General features: G+C 55.9%; 1 protein-coding gene across 3 annotated transcripts in view; it reads left to right on the forward strand.

Annotated features, from left to right (window-relative positions):
- The window catches only part of CD82 (CD82 molecule), a 52,504-nt gene that overhangs the window by 12,631 nt on the left and 21,388 nt on the right, over positions 1-18,485 (forward strand). Inside the window, exons 2-4 of one of the 3 annotated variants that reach the window (XM_081099547.1) lie at positions 8,842-8,909; positions 13,741-13,866; positions 14,024-14,106. In XM_081099547.1, coding sequence (XP_080955673.1) covers positions 14,044-14,106 — 63 coding nt within the window. In that variant the 5' untranslated portion in view covers positions 8,842-8,909; positions 13,741-13,866; positions 14,024-14,043. The remainder of the gene's footprint in view (positions 1-8,841; positions 8,910-13,740; positions 13,867-14,023; positions 14,107-18,485) is intronic. The other 2 variants (XM_081099548.1, XM_081099549.1) reach the window with 2 other exon arrangements.

Here is an 18,485-nt window from a genome sequence, read left to right on the forward strand (position 1 = left end):
CCAGAATCAGCTCCAAGCAGGCTGTGCCAGTTCCAAGCTGTGGCCTTGGGCACTGTACCTCCCTGAGCCTCAGTTTCCAGATCCGCGGGATGGGATCGTATATGTCCTGTGTTCTCAGGATCACACGGGGCTCCCTGGTAGACTGCGTGAGTGAGAGTGGCCATCCAGGTGACCTGAAGCTCTGAGTGCCCCGCCCAGGAGCCTGGCTGCCAGTAGTGGTTCATTTACATATCCATTTTCCTGCTGCAAAGCAAACAGTCTACTTTCCCTCCGGACACCCGGAGGCTCACCAGGCTGTTGTGTTCTTGGCTTTGGGCCCTGCATGCTGGGCCCTCCCCCTGGGAAAGCAGCTTGTCTGAGCTTCTTTATCGTGTGCAGCCTGGGGACCCAGGCCTGAGGCCCTGCCTGACACTCTGAGACCAAGGCGTTGTCACCACAGGTCCCTGTGCTAACCCCTGGGACCCTATGCCAGACCACATCCTAGAGCACTGAGCACATTTCCTTTCCATTTCTTTTTAATATATTTTTATTGATTTCAGAGAGGAAGGGAGAAGGGGAGAGAGAAACATTAATGATGAGAGAGAATCATTGATCAGCTGCCTCCTGCACACCTCCCACTGGGGATCGAGCCTGCAACCCAGGTATGTGCCCTGACTGGGAATTGAACTGTGACCTCCTGGTTCATAGGTTGACGCTCAATCACTGAGCCACACCGGCAGGCTCCATTTCTGTCTGTCTGTCTGTACACCCCCTCCTCCCAACTGACTATGGCCCAGAACCTCTCACAGTGATAATAATCACCTCACTTCCCTTTATTGAGCTAGAGCATTTTTGTTCCTCAAACCTTACACCTCCCTGTAAGGGAAGAATGAACTGTTGTTATCCCAGAGAGGGAAGGTCCTGGGGTGACCTGCTTGCCCGAGGACACAGCCCAAAGGGGCTTTCCACCCCAAACTCCAAGGCAGAGTCCCCTGGTCCAGATTGGCAGGAGGGGTCTTGGACCAAAGGAGCTGGGATGTGGGGAGGCATCCAAGGCCCACAGCTGGGCCTCATGACCTCTCCACCGCCCCCAGCCCCCCACTCTCAGCAGGTGCTCACATTCTTGGCTAAATGTCTCCCAGGGGAATGCCCTTGAGGAGTAGGAAATGGGTTGAGAGGAGGTGAGGGTGGTAGAGACCTAGATCTCCAGGGTGGAGGGTCCTAGATGCCCACTCTGCTCTGGGGGCTGGCACAGGGACCTCCCCCATTGCACAGATAGGGAAGCTGAGGTTTAGGGAAGGGGCTGGATGACAAGGTAGAACTGGCTGGGCAGGGCCCCTTCTTTCCTCCCCAGGGCCCTGAGGGCTCCAGTTCTGGGGGATTCCATGGGGCACTTGGGACCTCGGTGCTCATTTGGCGTGGCTGAGGGCAAGCCCCTCTCCCTGCTTCAGCTCCCTTGGTGCCTGTGAATTACTCCAGTAGTTCCTGGGAAAGCCCAGCCTTCTCTGGAATCTCCGAGGGGCTGGGGATCTCCTTCCCAGGCACTGCCCAGTGCTCACAGGATCTGGGAGAGGCCAGGGCTGAGAAGAATGGGCTGCGGAGGGGCTGGGCCACTGTTGATGGCTGGTGGGGGAAGGGTGTTGTGGGTAAGACCAGAGGGTCCTGGTCCCTCAAGGAGGCCACTTCTCCTGGCTACAGAAGGCTGAGAGTGAGCGTTTGGGGTGGTCTGGGAGGCAGACCTGGGCTGGGCTGGCTCCCAGGTGGGGCTTTGCCTGGGTCAGCAGGGCTGCATTCCTGAGCAGGTTTTGCTCGGGCTTCCCTGGGGACTTCCCATGGAGACCAGAGGGCCTGGATGCGTGAGGTTCCTGTCTCTGTCTGTCTCTCCCTGCCCTTCTTCCTGTCATTCTCTGTTTGTCTTTGTCTCTTTGTCACATTCTCTTATCTCTTTGTCTCTGCCTCACTTACTCACTCCTTCCCATCTTCCCCTCTCTTTTTACCCCCCACCAATGCCCTCCCACCCCCCTCAGTTTCCCCCTGGATCTAGAGCATCTCAGGAGGGGCTAGCGGATGCTGAGGCCCGAGGCCACCGGCAGAGTCCAGGCCCAGCTCCCCGGAATCCCAGGGGACCTGAGAGCCCAGGGCTGTCTCCCCTGGGGTAGGGAGCCCCGACAGCCTGTGCTGGTCTGTTATCCTTTTCCTGCCCCCACTGCCAGGTGTCTGGTTAAATGGCCATCAGCCTGTCTGGGACTTGGGGTTTGGGCTTTTTGCGCCGTGTGGATGCTGTGGCCCTTTACCCTATGCTCGGAGGGCCTGGGACCCTGCAGTTGATTCCTCTGGGCCACGCCTCCCTGGAGCGGCTGCCTGCCATGGGGAGGGTGTGCTGGGTGAGGTTGCCCTGGACACTGCATGTTCAGAGGCTCTCGGGATGTGAGAGGGAGAGACTTGAGAGATGTCCTCAGAAACAGGGTACCCCTAATGCCAAAGTGGGGTGTGGAGAGCTGCAGCCTTGGGAGATAGGAAGTTCTAGCCCATTTTATAGATAAAGGAACTGAGGCTTAGAAAAGCTATGTGACAATTAGGGGAGGACAGAGCCAGTGTTTGAACCCACACCCATCGGATGCCCACCCTCAGTACTCATGCTGAGAGGATTGGGGCTGCCAGATAGGGCTCGGTGAGGGTCTGTGCAGGAGAATGCTCTGGGAAGGCTGCTTGAAGGAGGGGGCATCTCTGCAGCCCTGTCTTTTCCTTCCTGAGCCCAGTACCTGGGGAATTGTGGCTGAATTACCAGCCTGCTGCTATGTGGGGTCCCTGATTAGTGTCCCCCTCCTTCTTCCTAACTACCCTGCTGAGGGCCCACACCCAACACCCAGCCTGTCTCTTAGGAACCCCCGTTCTGGCCATGCTCCCAGCTGGCCAGGCTCATGGGTGGGTTGCAATCAGGCACCTGTGCCTAGCGCAGCCACAGGATGTCTTCAGTTGGTTGGGTTTGGAGGCTGAGCTGTAAAAGCCAATGAACATAGGCTGGGCCTTGGTTAGGTTATTTTAGTCCCTATCATTTATAACTTTCTGCAGGCAGCACAGCATGACGGGAAAGCACAGGGCTCTGCGTTAGACTGTTGGGCTTCAACCCTCAGCTCCATCGGCTGTAACCTTGGGCCTTGGGCCTTAGTCCTTGAGTCTCTGTATCGTCAACTGTATAATGCTTACCTCATAGGGTCATTAAAGGGAGAGCTGGAGGCTGGGTGGGATCGCCATGCTACTTTAGGATTACGTTGGTGTATAATTGCTTGTTTTCATGTCTGCTCCTCTGCTGGGCACTCCTGGGGACAGAGATGGGTCTCATTCATCCATTCTCTATGTCCAGCTCAGGGGCCCACCCAGAGTGGGGATTCAGTGAATGGAAACTCTGAGCAGAGGGCATCCACTCGGGAGCCCCTGGGAGCGCAGCCCCTCAGACCGTCCGTGGGAAGCAGCATTACAAAACAGGGAGGCCCTTGGGCTCCAAAGTCATCAGAGTTTGGAGTGCAAAGCTCAGCTAGGCCACTGTCTCCATGTGACCAGGACAAGTGCCACCTTCCAGAGCCCAGAGGTCCTGCTTATAAAACATCCATGGCTTCATGACGATGAAGCCATGCTCGTCACCTGGCAGCAGGGGTGGGGTTAAATGAGATAAGATGAAGGAAACAGGCCCCATGGGGGTACCTTCATATGTCTTCATTTCATTCATCAGTTCTCCCTCTGTTTCAAGTTCTCGGGTGATGGCAACCTTTGGGGCAGTTAATAGGAGCCTGCGTGTGTCACACATCTCAAGGGGCAGCCTTTATGCATATTCTCCTCCTGACGTGTGAGGAGGGGGCTCTGTCCAACATGACCTCTTCCCAGAGTCCTCTGTCCCTGTCACACTCACATTCTGGGGTTTGGCAGCGGATTATGCCACCTTCCTGGACAAGCCTTGATATCCCATTTTACAGATGAGGCTCAGAGTAAGTAGGCAACTTGGTAAAGGTCACACAGCTCTACGAGACGGTGGCAGAATTAGGTCTCTCTCAATTCCAAGTTCATAGTATGGCCTGGTTCATTGTTCTGCCTCCCTCTGTGGCCTGTAGAGCCTCTGGGTTGCAGGGCCCCTGGAATCTGGGACTCCTGGACAGTCTTAAATCTTCCTAAATTTCCCTTCAAGTTAGGGCCTCCCAACTGACAGGCCCAAATGGGTTACAGATGTGTTGAGATTCTCCTTTGCCCTCGGCTGGTCACCCCAGTGTACTGAACAAATATGGTTACTTCTCTCTGGGTATCATGATGTGAAACTGGTTGGGAAGTACTGATAGCTCTAACCAGTCCCCTCCCTGCCCCACCATACACACTGAACACACACTTTCCCCATAAGGGTAGGGATTTGTGGTACTCTCTGGGCCACAGTCTCTTCATCTGAGAAATGGGGACCAATGTAGGTGAGTTTGGCACTGTGATCTGAGTGTGTGAGCCTTAGAACCCAGTGTTGGGAGGGAGCAGGGTCTGCATGGGGCCCAAGCAGCCCGCTGAGAAGACCAAAAACATCAAGAAAGGGAGGCATGGAGAAGGAGAGGCCAAAGGCAATGACTCCGCCTCAACTTGAGTCTTTGGTTGCGTGAGGGCCAGATGGGGAGGCTGAAAGGCTCCAGGTGTGTGCTCTTCCCCACGCTGCCAGAGGGGAGCCCTTCTTGATGCTGAAGGCTCTCCAGTCTCATTGCGTGGGATTTGGAGCAAAATGTGCTGGGAAAGGCCACATCTGTTAGCCTCATCAGGCACACTGAAGGAACACCTGGCCAGGTTTGGTGGGGCTGATCTTTACCTTCCTGACAGGAAGCTAAGAGTCAGGCCTCAGAGCTGGGAGAGGGCAGGAGACCAGGCAGGAAAACACAGGTATGGAAGGGTAGGGTAGGCAGACCCCACCATCTACCTCATTCCCATAGGCAGCAGGTCGGAAACTCTGAGCAGAGGACGTCCACTGAGACGTCTTTAGAGAGGGAAAGAGAGAGAGGGTAACATCGATGAGTGAGAACCATCTATCAGCTGCCTCTTGCATGTCCCCTCCCCCGCGCCCAGCTGGGGATCAAGCCCACAACCCAGGCATGTGCTCTGACCAGGAATTGAACCAGCGACCTCTCAGTGCATGGGACAATGCTCAATCTCCTGAGCCACACCAGCCAAGGCTAGACCTGAGTTTTAATCAGGGTTTGGCCACTTACTTGTGTGACCTCAGGCAAGCCACTGAATCTCTGAGTCTCAGATTTTTTTTTCTGTTAAATTGGGACAATGATATCCCAAGGGTAGGGTATTAGATGAAATGAGGCACGGTGGGAATGGCATGATACAAACTATAAAGTGCTGCCCCTCCTTTGCCACAGTCTGGCCAGGGGTGGCTGCTGCCTACATTTCTCTGGTACCCTTGGTCTTCCCCCAGCTGCCAGGGGTCAGTCCCAGCTCCAGGGTGTTGAGTCCTCAGGAGAATGGGAGCCTATTTCCCACGTGGGTGGAATCATATGGCAGGAGCTGCTCCTCATGGAGCCCCGAGTTCTCATCAGTAAGAAGAAAGGAGTCCTTGGGGCTCTGAAATCCCATGATTCCTGGGAGGGTCTGATCTGAGTATGTTTCTTCCAAGCCATGATGGCGGCGGTGGTGGGATTTGCTCACTTATATTGAGCAACTGACAGTTTCCCCAAAGCTCTTTACGCACCTTATCTCAGTCCCCCAACAATCCTATGAGGCAGGGGTCCTGCTAGTGTCCCTGTGTTAGAGATGAGACGTTGGGCTCTGGGAGGTTTAATAACTCCCTTGCTCAAGGTCACAACCCAGCTAGTAGGAAGCAGAGCTGGGACTCACACCCAGGTCTTGGAGGAAACTTGAGATCCTAATCATGCTGGTGGCCTCGCGGTTTTTCTGTTTCCCAGAGTAACAGCCTTTTACTTTTGTTTTTCTCCTTTTGTTTTAACAACAACAGGAACAACAACAACAACGCACACACACACACACACACACACACACACACAAGATCAGAGGCTGAAAAATAAGATAGTGAAGAGTTCAAGAAGCCAGTCCCTGGAGTCAGCCGTGTTTTCAGGAAACACATCACCTGTCACATGTGAAAACAAACACAGCCACCTGTGACCAGCCTCTGCATGGGTGATGGAGACAAAGTCCAGGCACCGGAGAGCCGGGTGGCCAGGAACGGGCTTGCAGGTGGAGTGCCCGCACACAGGTGGGCTTCCAAGCAGAGCGGCCAGGCCAGGCTCTCTCGCTCCACTTTCTGCCCAAGGAGGCAGCCCGGGCTCCCACGGGATCAGTTGTCCAACTCACCAGACTGGCTGGACCTCCAGGCCTGAGGCAGGCCCCTAGGCACAGCCAGAGGCTCAGAGACAGAGGCCCCTCCCCTGTGAGGGCAGAGGCCCTCCTTCCCCAGGCGCCCAGGCCGACCCTGTTTAACTTCACCCCCAACCCCTTGCCTCAGAGCAGCGTCAGTCACCCTCTGGCACGGAGCCCTCCAGGCTGGGCACACATCTGGAGGCTGGTCAAGCCCCTCCGAGGGCTTTCAGACTGTTGGTGGACACGAACAGCTTCCGGAGACTAGTCGTCATCATCGTAATTGGTAGCATTTATTTGACATTTACTGGGTACCAGGCACTTTACAGGTACTAATTCATGTCAGTCTCATCATAACCCATTATTAAGTCCATTTTATAGGTGGGAAAGCTGAGGCACAATGGTGAAGTGGTTGCCCAAGGCCACACAGCAGGTCACCGTCACACCAGTGTGGGTGGGCGGGTTTGGGATCCCCATTCACTGATAAGGAGGTAGGTCTGCAGTGACTCCCAGGGCTTTGTGGCTGATGTATGATAGGTCCAGGGAGGGAACCAAGGGTCACCATGTGACTGAGGTCAGTTCTCATACCTTCCTATGCCGAAGGCCTGGTGAGCTGGGACAGGGCCGCCGATGGATGGAGAAGAGCTCTGGACCCAGACTCTCCCAGGCCCCTACCACGTGCTCAGCCCTGATTTTACTGTGTGACCTGCAGGCTCTTGCTCCCTCCGGCCCCCTTTGAAAAATGCACTGATCTGAAAGGTCTTCACCCACAGAGCGGACATTGCTCTGGAGTTCGTGACTCAGGGGGCTGTGCCTCCTGAGGAAGTCAAGGATGGAGCAGGGGTGCGGGAGCTTTGTGGGAATTCTCCCTGGCCAGGCCCTGCTGCACTGGGATCCCAGGCCTGCCTGCATCCCACTCCCAGCAGAGGGACCGGGCCATGCTGGGGATGGGGCCTATGGCAGTGGGTCTCACACATTAGAGTGCCCAGGAAAGCTTTAAAAAATCCTGGACCAATTATATCAGCATCTCTGGGAGGGGTCTCAGGCACCAGCCAGTTTCAGAGCTGCCAGGGTAATTCCTGAGTGCAGCCATGACTGCGGGCCACGGCTCCAGACAAAAGGCAAGTGTGTACCTCCTGGCTCTCCCTGCTTAGTGGCCCCCTGGCCAGATGACACATCTGCCTGCCCCACTGTGTGCATCTTTCTTGGGAGACAGTTCACAGCTTCCACTGGCTTTTCTGACCCAAAGGAGATTAAAATCCCACTCTTATGGGAAGGAATCCCCTCCCGCCCCTCCCCCCGCCCAAGCCAGCCACTTCGTTTCTAAGGACTAGAAACCTCCAGCTGCAGTTTCAAAGTCGGTTTGTCTTATCTTCTCTAAGAAACCTTTCCTGACCTCTCCAGGCTGCCCCGCCCCCGTTTCCTTTCCTGCAAATACATACTAAGTGCTTGCTATGTGCTGGGCACTGTCCTAGGCTCTGGGGTATTGGGTGAATAAGACAGACCCAGCCCCTCCCCTCTAGGAGCCAGACTCTAATGGGGGCTGCAGACACAGTAGTGAACCAAGAGGACAAATGCAGCGAAACAGGGCGTGTGACAGGGCCACGTATCCAGGGCTGCTGCTCTGGATAGTCACTGGGGGAGTTCCCCCAAGATCTTGATGACTTGGTGGGCTAGGGAGGCGGGGCCGGCATTGGCATATTTTGGTTCTGATGTGCAACTGGGGGTGAGGCACCGTGAGTAGATGAGGTGTTCAGGGAAGGCCTCTGGGAGGAGGGAGCTCAGCCTACAAGGAGGTTAGGAACCAGCCTGGGGTTTTGGGGGAGGAGTGGTCATGGGCGAAGAGGCCGGTCAAGGGCCTGCGGTGGACAAGGGCCTGCTCTACTGGAACAACAGGAAAGCGTGGCCTTTATGGCCCGAGGAATGAACGTGTGTATGGGAAGGGGGCGGTGCAGAGGACAGAGGTGGGCAGGGTACACCAGGCAGGGCTCCGGAGGCCATACAGAGCACGGATGTTATAGCAAACCTCTCGGCTGTATCACCGTTGCAGGGTTGCAGGGTTGGGGAGTGGCAAGGTCTGGCCTGCATTTTGCAAAGCCCTTCCTGGGGGGTGGATAACGGATTGGGAAGGGCAGGAGTGGAACCCGTGACCAGCCAGGGAACTGTCCTGGTCCCGGGGGAGGTGAGGCGTGGGGCTGAGAGGGGCCCTGGATTGGGCTGTGGGAGGTGGGGAGGAGGCAGAGACCTGCCTGAGGCTCTTAGGTGTTCAGCTGGAGGATGGAAGGGCCATCTCGGCTCCTCCTCTGAAGGGAGAGGGAGCACCGGCCCCCCAGGGACCTCAAGAGCTGACCAGGATGTGTTCCACCTGGTGCTAAGGGCTATTAAGTCAACAATGGTTTTAAGTCAGCGGTGTTTATCACTGCTGTTCGGTGTGGAGTCCTTAACAGCCTAATATAGGGTGACTCTTCGAGAGAACTGTTGCTTCACAAACTTGGTGACAGCAAAATGTTTTGTTCTTAACAGGGATCTCCTAGGACTCGTATTTGGAGGAACTTCTCCAGAAACACTGCTCTGGTCCTGTCATTTCACAGGTGAGGAGGGTGGGGTGGGCGTGTGAGTGGGAGGGTGGGGTGGGGACAGTCACCTGCGCTAGGTTTCCTACTGAGTGAGCCATCAGAGCAGGCCTCCGCCCGCACCTCCTGACTCCGGGCCTCGAGGTACCATGCTGCAGGCCCCACCCAGTGTCCCCAAGGCCAGGTGGGGACATTCAGGTTCTAGGGTCAGGGTGGAAGGCTCCTCCTCCTCCTCAGCTGAGGGACAAACCAAGCCTCCTCCTCTACAGGTGCAGGGGCTCCGGGGAAGGCAAGGGAGCCTTGGGAGTGGGTCTGACTTTCAGAGCTGGCCCTGGGTGCTCACCCTACACAACCCCCACTCATCCCTTAGTGAGGACAGAAGAGGCCTGAAAAGAGAGTCTCAGCTGACCCAGGGCCAGTGGGTCTCACCCCCCTTCAGGCGGTTGAATACTTGAAAGTCCTGGTATTCGATGTGGAAGTTCTTTCCCCTCCCCTTCACCTCTCCATCCCTCCCTCCCCCCCTCCCTCCCTCCCTCCCTCCCCCCCTCCCTCCCTCTATCCATACTCCATCCTGCTAGCCCTCGATCCCCCCATGCTCCCGTTGGCAACATTTTCTGGGAGCCTTCTTTGTTCTCATAAACAATACATTGTCTTTCCCCTCAAGGTACCACAACCCCTAGGGGAGATGGACAAGTGAGTAGAAAATTACTGTACAGCATTCTGAGTTGGAATAGTAACCTCCATTTATTGAAAGCCTACCTCATGCCAGATACTTTACCCACATCGTCTGAGCAAATCTGCCAAATAGATTTCATTTTCCTCTTTTCACAGATGAGTAAGGTGAGGCTCAGAGAGGTTAATTTCTTTGTCAAAGTCACACAGCTAAGAGGTGATAGGATCCCATTCAAACCCAGGCAGTCTGATGCCAGAGCCTGTTCTGGGAACCGCACCAGCACCCAGTGCTGCTGGAAGGGAGCAGAGAGGGAATGCCCCTAACCAACGAGTGCTGGCTCCCGGGGAGGGGTGGCCGTGGCAGTGGTGGTAGGGCTGGCTGGCATAGGAGGGCTCCTGGAGGAGGTGGGTGTCTGAGGTGAGACTGAAGGATGAGTAGGAGTTAATAACATATTAGCATAGTAATTTCACTGTACAAACTGATTTGGCATAAAACTATATATATGGTCAATTTAAATGATAGATGCTTAGACATGGTCCATTTACCTGCTATAAAGCCTAACATAAAATTAGTACCTTCTTCCTCCTACCGCTCACACAGTTGTCAGTGACTGTTCTGGAATTTTCCAGATAAAAGGTGCTTGTTTTGTGGCTGTCAAACATCCTCATAGGAAAGCATGGGCAGACCCTCCAGTGTTTACAGAAAGTGTATACAAGGAAGCATAACACCCGGAGAGGCTCTCTGTTGAATTTCATATGCAAATGAGACTTTCGCCCTCACTTCTCCCAGAAGTCCCATATAGAGGCCTAGCCAGCTCCGCTCAGGAGTCCTGACTGCCAGGTGTGACCTCCCCGTCCTTATAACAGGGGCTTCAGCTGGGAGCCCCACTCTACAGGTGAAGAGAACGAGGCCCCGGAAGTCCTTTCCCTGTGGCCATGGACTGGCAGAGCCGGGATTTGCACCGTGTCCGGGGATCCTGTGTCACCACCATTTGCTCCCCTACACCAGGAACTGGCAAACTTTTCCCATAAGGGGCCAGGCGGTAAATGTGTTGGGCTCTGTGGCCCGAGGGTCTGCCGCAGCTGCCCTGCCCCACAGCGCCATAGCAGCCTCCGAGACACACTAGAGGGTGTGGCCGTGTGCCAACCCACTTTATTTATGGACACCGACATTTCAACTTCATGTGTTACCAATACTCTTCTTTTTATTTTCCCCCAACTATTTAAAAATGTAAAATCTGTTCTTACTTTGCAAGCCATACAAACATAAGGATGGGCTGGATTTGATCTACAGGCCGGGCAGGCCACCCCCTACCCTACCCTAGCCCTTAATTCATATCTGTGAATGAGGAGCCTGAGGCTCAGACCCTCAGCATGAGCAGGTGGAGCTAGACTGGAACCCCAAGCCCTCTGATTCCAACTTTGGAGTCTCCTTGGGGCCTGGTGGTGGTGGTGGGCTCCCTAAAGGTGATGCCACATGCCATCGTGGGGCAACCTGGGTGTGTTCCCAGCCTGCGCTGACCCCCTGCCCTTCATGGAACCACACACCTCCTCTCGGGTGTGGAGAGGCCTGCTCCCTGTGGCTTAAAGGGAAATGTCTAGGCAGAAAGACTTTGCATCCTGGATCTTGGCCCACGAGCCCAGGTGCCACCCACCCCAGACTCTGGTTCTCAGCACCTTCTCCTCTCTCAGGCGATTCCCAGGGAGCCTCTGCACCTACCCCGGTTGGCCAAGCTGCCCGCCCGTCATGGGGCTGCCTGGCTCCAGCTCCAGCATCTAAACCCAGCCAGCTGCCTCCTGAAGAGGAGGGGGCGGCCCAAGGGCTCAGCGGCCTGGGTTCTGCCTTGGCCGGTCCACATGCTGGTAACTGGACACGCTCCTTTACCCCCCCGTGCTCTGTGCCTTAGTTTGATTATAGGATGTTGAAAGGCTTTGCCCAACGCTTGGTACAGTTTGTGTGAGTGACCAAGAGACCAATAAAGTGATCTGGGGGCCGGAGTATTGGGGTTGCCAGCCCAGCAGCCTCTGCCTCCTCCTTGCCCACCAAACCAGAGCGCCTTTGAGCAGTCAGTCACCTTGGTCCTTGCCACCTGCCTGGTCAACGGAATCCCAGCCACCCCAGACACAGTGGCAACCACTCCCTGCAGACAGCGTTTCATGGTGGGAAGGTCTCGGGCTGCTTAAGGAGCTGTGTGACCTGGGCAAGTGACCGCACCTCCCTGAGCCTGTCCCACCCCCTCCCCAGGATAGGAATCCCCTCCTCGCCTTCCCACCTTCTGGGCAGGTTGTGAGGATGACTGAGGCCAATGGCTGTTCACAGGCCGCCATTCCTGCTTACTGGGCAGGCCTGGTTTTCACTCTTGTCTAAAAGCTGCCCCATCCCAGCCCGGCCAGTGTGGCTCAGTGGTTGTGTCAACCCATGAACCAGGAGGTCCCGGTTTGATTACCAGTCAGGGCACATGCCTGGGTTGCAGGCTTGATCCCCAGTGTGGGGTGTGCAGGAGGCCGCTGATCAATGATTCTCTCAAATCATTCATGTTTTCTAGTGCTTCCCCCTCCCTTTCTCTCTCTGAAATCAATGGAAAAGAAAAAAACATTAGCAAAAAATTTTTAAAAGCTGCCTGGACACCTGGCCCGAGAGGAGGATGTGGGAGCCGGAAAGTATACAAACTCCCTTCCCAGGCTCCGAGGCCGCTGCAGTTGCCAAAGGGCTGTTTCCAAACGTCTCCAGTTTCACAAGAACCAACTGGCACCAGCTCGTGCCTCTGGGCCCCTCAACCCTGGGACGTGGTTACTGAAAAGTCCTTCTGGTGAAATTCCGACTATTTTATCTACAGGCCGTTTGGCTGGGCCTGTGTCAGCCCATGGGGCGGGCATCACGTGTCATTTACTGGGAGAAAACCCAGGCGGGCAGGCCGGTCCTGGGAGGAAAGACAAGCATGCCTCCCTCCATGGGAGGATCTTTCCTCGCTGGCTCTTTGTTCCCTGCAAGTTTATGAAGTGCCTGTGGCGTGTCAGGCGCTGTGCTGGGAGGGGCCCGCGGAAAACAGTAGCTCTCCTGTATGCGGACCGGCCCCGGCCCCGGCAGGCCTACTCTCAGATCTCTGTGTCTCCTGACACGGGGGTGGCGGGCCTGTTTTCTCCCCTCGGGGTCTTGGGGAGGTCCCAGGCAGAGTTGCTAAGGCTGGACTTTCATGGTTCCTAAGTCACTGCCTCTTTGCATTTCTCAGACCCAGACCTTGGACCCCCGTGGCTTGGAAGAGCCATTTAGTCTAGTTTCCCCGTGTAGCACTTGAACCCCCTACGTCTTGGCTCAGACTTTGTTTCCATGACACTTGTGCCGGGGCGCTCCCCACCAGCCAGGCAGCCTTTTCCCTTCTTCGGGTGGCTTGGCTTCATGGGCCCAAATCTGACCCCTAAAAAGGCAGCTAGCTAAAGACAGGGATGTTAGGAACCTCAACTGGGCCCCTGGGCGGCCGTGAGCCCTCCCCCTGCCCCCCTGCCCCTGTCCCTGGAAGTATGAAGTGGAAGCGAGCGTCTACTTGGCAGGGATGATGGAAGATTGTTATTATGTCCAGAGCACATGAGGGACCTCCACATGGACAGGGGAGATTCCCATGACTTCGATGCCCTTCACCCTGCAAGAGCAGGAAGGGGTGAGCCCCGCACCTGGGGCCTCCGGGCCCCTATTCTCTCTGCCCTGTTCCCCCCACCCCCCACCCCCGCTTTCATAGGGTGGTGGGAACATGGCTGGGTCTGGTGCCTGCTTCCCCCACCCCCAGCCTGGCTCTAGCCTTGCAGCTGCCCTGGCCAGCTGTCCCAGCCCTAACCGCCTGGCTCTGGTTCCCTTCACCCCTCAGGGCCTGAGAGCTGGCTGTTGTCATTCCTGGGTTGTCTGGCCTGGGGGAGGGCACAGGGGCAGCCAACTTGCAGCTTCCCCCTTCCGCCCCAGTCCTGCCCTGGCCTGGGGTCCTGAGTAAAGGGTCCCAGCGTGCGGAAGCGTGGTGTGTGTTGTTCAGAAGCATGAGCTCTGTCGGAGGGGATCTGAAAATGTGTGGGACAAGCCACAGGTCTCACCCTCTGGGTGTCCAGCAGCCACTCACTAACTTCCCGGACTTCATGAGCCCATCTGGGCAAGTATCAGACCCTGAGGTTCTCCTCTATAATTTCCCTCCAGGCCTGGCCCCAGCAGAGTGGCTGACCCAGACCCTGACTGCCAAGCATCTAACAGCCGAGACTACTCAGGACCGTACCTCCCAGCTGTGTGGCTTTGGACCCGTCATCTAACTCTCTGGGCCTCAAGGTGCCGTAAAACGGGACCTCATAATAGTACTACCTCCTGGGTTGTTGTGAGGATTTGGGGCCAGCAGATGGTCGGTGCCCACTAGCATTGGTTCTCTCTCCCTCCTGCCCCACCCAGTCCCACCCGCCACTGACCTACCTGCCTTCTCTCTCCACAGGGAGCTCCAGGGCCGGCAGGATGGGGTCAGCCTGCATCAAAGTCACCAAATACTTCCTCTTCCTCTTCAACTTGCTCTTCTTTGTAAGTATGGCCAGCCCTGCTTGGCTGTCTCCAACAGGACTCTGATCCCTGGTGCATCCCACCCTGAGACCCTGCGGAGCTACCAGGCCTGGGGATGGTGGTGGGTGTGGTAGGTGCGGGCTGAGGGCAGACCATTCCAAGTGGAACCGGCTCGGGTGAGGAGGAGATTCCTGGCATGCCCAGCTGGCTCCATGCAGAGGCCTGGACTCCTGGCCCAGCGTTCCCCTCTCCTGGGGTACTGAGGCCAGACCAGGCTGCCAGGGCTGGAGCCTGGTGTAGGGGAAGGAAGCCCTCTGGGCATCGCCTAAATCCTTGTCATCAGGGAACTGTGCGTGAGGGGGTGTCTCTGGATCCTTCTTGTCCTACCCTGTCCCACCACCTTCCTCTGCCCCTCTGAGAACTTGCCTGTTTCAGTTCTGGTCTCAGCTGCCCTCACCATGCTCCCACCCGCATTGTGGAGGCTGTGCCCTGAGTCCTGGAGGGTGTGAGGGGGCTGTGCCCTGAGTCCCTGAGGGTGTGTGGAGGCTGTGCCCTGAGTCCCAGAGGGTGTGTGGAGGCTGTGCCCTGAGTCCCTGAGGGTGTGAGGGGGCTGTGCCCTGAGTCCCAGAGGGTGTGAGGGGGCTGTGCCCTGAGTCCTGGAGGGTGTGTGGGGGCTGTGCCCTGAGTCCTGGAGGGTGTGTGGGGGCTGTGCCCTGAGTCCCAGAGGGTGGGAGGGGGCTGTGCCCTGAGTCCCAGAGGGTGGGAGGGGGCTGGGCTCTGGGCCAGGGGGAGGCACAGTTCCCTCTCCCCAGACCCATCCTGGCAGGCATCACCAGGTCTCTGAGCCAGGGGACGCCCAGATGTGAGCTCCATGCACATCTGGACCTGTTTTTTCTGGGGCCTTGATTCTCTTTGCTGGTCTGGCACCGACTGACTCCTCTGCCTTGGAGTTGCCAGGATGATGGTGTGTGTGTGTGTGTGTGTGTGTGTGTGTGTGTGTGTGTGTGTGTGTGTTTTGTGTGAGAGAGGGTATATGAGTAGGTATGTGAGAGAGTGTATGAGTATGTATGTGAGAGTGTATGAGTAGGTATTTGTGTGTGTGTGTGAGTGTATGAGTATGTGTGTGAGAGAGTGTATGAATATGAGTGTGTGAGAGAGTGTATGAGTGTGTATGTGTGTGTTGTGTGAGAGAGAGTGTATGAGTAGGTGTGTATGTGTGTGTGAGAGAGTATGAGTAGGTGTGTGTGAGAGAGAGTATATGAATGTGTGAGGGTGTATGAGTAGGAGTGTATGTGCGTGAGTGTGTGAGGGAGAGAGAATGTGTGCATGAGAACGTGTGTATGATGTGTGTGTGATGGGATGGGGGTGAGAGTGACCTAGAGGGGCCTTCACAGCCCGGACTGGTGCTGGGGGCTGCAGCCTCTCCATGCTCGTTCATCCCATGCTGTTAAAATCAAGTTCTGCAATAGGATGTTTCTTATGAACCAATTTTATTTTTAAACATGCATGCATATTTTTAAGAGAAGAAAAAAATACCTCTGAATGTTAATGTTGGATTCCTGGGAATTTGGGGTTTATTCTTTGTGCCTCTGCATTTTTCAAATGTTCTAAATAGATATGAATTATTTGTGGGGGGAAAATTGCTTTATATTACAAGTTACCTAGGATTACGGAAAGTTTAGAAAATAAAGAATCAATCTAAATTCCTCTTTATAACTTGAACTCAACACACAAATACTTACAAGTGAGTTCCTGGCATATGTAAGCTCACACATGTCACACATGTACATGCACATGCATATGGACCACCCTGGCTCCAGCCCCCCTCCCTCCTGAGCACCACGCTGAGCCCTTCACTGATGGCAGCCAGGCCTGGAAGCCACCCGGGCAGGGCCTGGGCACCTGGGCTTCCCCAGCTTGGCAGTCCGGCCCTCCTGGCTGGCCAGGTCTGTGGAAAGCAGCTGCCCAAGCAGCTGGAGCCAAGCCTTCCCTGGCAGGCAGGCGGCTCCCTGGTTTCTAGGGCCAGTGGGGGGCAGGGTGGACGGTCTAGGGACAGGAGAGAGGGGTCTAGACTATATCCTAGATAGTGACGCGGCTTGGGGTTCAGGGCTGTAGACCCCCGCTCCCCATGCAGGAGGAGGGAGGGTAGAGACTTTGCAGAGAGAGGCCTCGGGCTTGATGGTTTTGGCCGACTGTCCTTTCCTGTTCTACTAGGCAGCCCTATGCAGCCAGCGACTGGAAAATTCTCTCTGGCTAGAGCCTGGGGCTGCTCTTGGGGCTTGGCTCCCTCCCAGCTACTCCAGGGGGCTGGCGGGAGTCAGCTGTAACTCCCTGTGTGTTGGGGCCAGAATGGCCCCTCAGGATGTGGGGGTGTGGTGGGGAGGGAAGCGTCTATTACAGAGGAAAGGAGAGCTGGAGGCAACAGTGTGTGTTTGCTGTTCACTCGTCCACCAGCTGTATTTGACACCTCTGTGCACTCACACCCTGTGGGGGTGCCAGGTACACACTAACCAGCAGCAGAGCCGGTCATGGGGCTTATGTCCGGGGCGGTGGTGGGCTCCAGACAGACTTACCCAAACGGGTGATGAAATCGCAGTTGTAGGTTCTGGGAAGGAAGGATGTGGCCCTAGGAGAGCCGAGAAGGCGCTTGACCTCAGCAGAACTTCCTGGAGCTCCGTGCGGCTGGGGAGAGAGGGTCGCAGCAGCAGGAACTGAGGCCAGCGGGGAACAGGGCAGGGGCTGCCTCTCCAGGGCACAGCCCGCAGGCTTCCCAGAGCGATTCTGATCTTCCTTTGATGCACAGTGGGAAGCAGTCACGTGGTCGGACTTGTGGTTTGGAACTATTGCTCTGGCTGCCGCGTATGCTCTCACAGGCACACGTGGACACGTGCATGTACGTTTTTGCCTACACCCTCCTGACCCAGACTCCGCATAAATTGCCCCATCAGCTTTTCTGACATCAGAGAACCCTGAGGCTGCTGGAGGAAGAATACTGACTATCAGGGTTCTGGCCCAGCCCTGGGGAGGGGGGCAGATTGTGGTAGGGCTAGGGAAGGGGTTCATGTGGGGTGTGTCCCGGGGCCCCAGACTTGGTTCTCAGAGAGAGGGGGTACCGTGGTGCCTCCCCTATTTTGGTCAGCCACCTGGCCTGGCCTCCTTTCTGGCTGCAGCAGGACCTGGTGGCTGACCTGCCATACCTGCGGGTCAGGCTGCAGTCATCGGACCTGCAGAGAAGCTGACAGAGCCGCACGGGGACTGGCCCCGGGTTTCTCTAGGAGAGCCAGGAGCTTAGCCAGCAGTCTGGGATTTGCTCTGTTTGGGATTACAATTGCCCGGAGGGAATTTTCTGCCCTGCCTCTCATCCCTCTTTGGAAGGGTGGCCCTCCCCACCCTGCCCTGCCCGGTGAGTGCGGGAGGTGGGTGAGGCAGGATCTCCCTCTCCCTCATGGGTTTGAGGTGACAGGAACAGATGTTGGGCCTGACTGGGGTGCTTGCCCAGCTGTGCTGTGAGGTTTGGGGTGGGGAGGGCAGGGATTCAGGAGTCTTTGGGAACCTAACTGCCAGGTTCTGTAAAGCCCCTTCTCCTTCTTCCCAGTAAGCTGTGCAGTCTGAGGCACCCCCACATGAGGGTACCTTCTCCTCCCCCCCACCCCCCTCCACCGAGACTGGCTTTGTAGGCTAAAGCCCAGGACAGACCCCAATTATCCCTGCAGCTGAGGTGCCACCATCTGACCCAGCCTAACAGTCAGACCTGGCTTTGAGCCCCTGGTGGATGAATTGGATGACCTTGAGCAAGGTCAGGGCCTCAGTATCCCCACCTGTAAAAGGAAAACAATAACAGGGCCCATCTGCCAAGGAGAGAAGAGGGACGAGTGAGCTGCTGGGAGACTGGGGAACAATGTGGGGTGGTCATCTGCCTTCATCTCCATGGTCATCACCTGCTGTTGTCTTTAAGGGGCCTGGACTAGGGTGGGGCGAGTGAGGCGCTCACTTCCGGATCAGAAACAGTGCTGTGCCACGCCACATTGGGGGCCCACTCCTCGTCAAAAGGAAAAATCGGCCCTGGCTGGCGTGGCTCAGTTTGTGGGGCGTCATCCGATGCACCGAGAGGTTGCTGGTTCGATTCCAGCAAGTCAGGGCACATGCCCGGGTTGCAGGCTCAATCCCTGGCAGGGCATTGCAGAAGGAGGCAACTGCTGGGTATTTCTCTCTCACTCCAATGTCTCTCTCCCTCTCCCTTTCTCTTTCTAAAAATCAATAAAAATATTTTTAAAAGGAAAAATCAGTAATACTGAGACAGTTTTCATTTAGAACTGTTTTGTTCATCATGGTTTTTTTGCATTAATTTTGTTTTTAAATACTTGCTGTAAACTCTTATTTATCGTGGTGAGTCTTTTGGT

The sequence above is a fragment of the Myotis nattereri genome, assembly GCF_964212035.1.
Source record: "Myotis nattereri genome assembly, chromosome: 9".
NCBI classification, from domain to species: domain Eukaryota; kingdom Metazoa; phylum Chordata; class Mammalia; order Chiroptera; family Vespertilionidae; genus Myotis; species Myotis nattereri.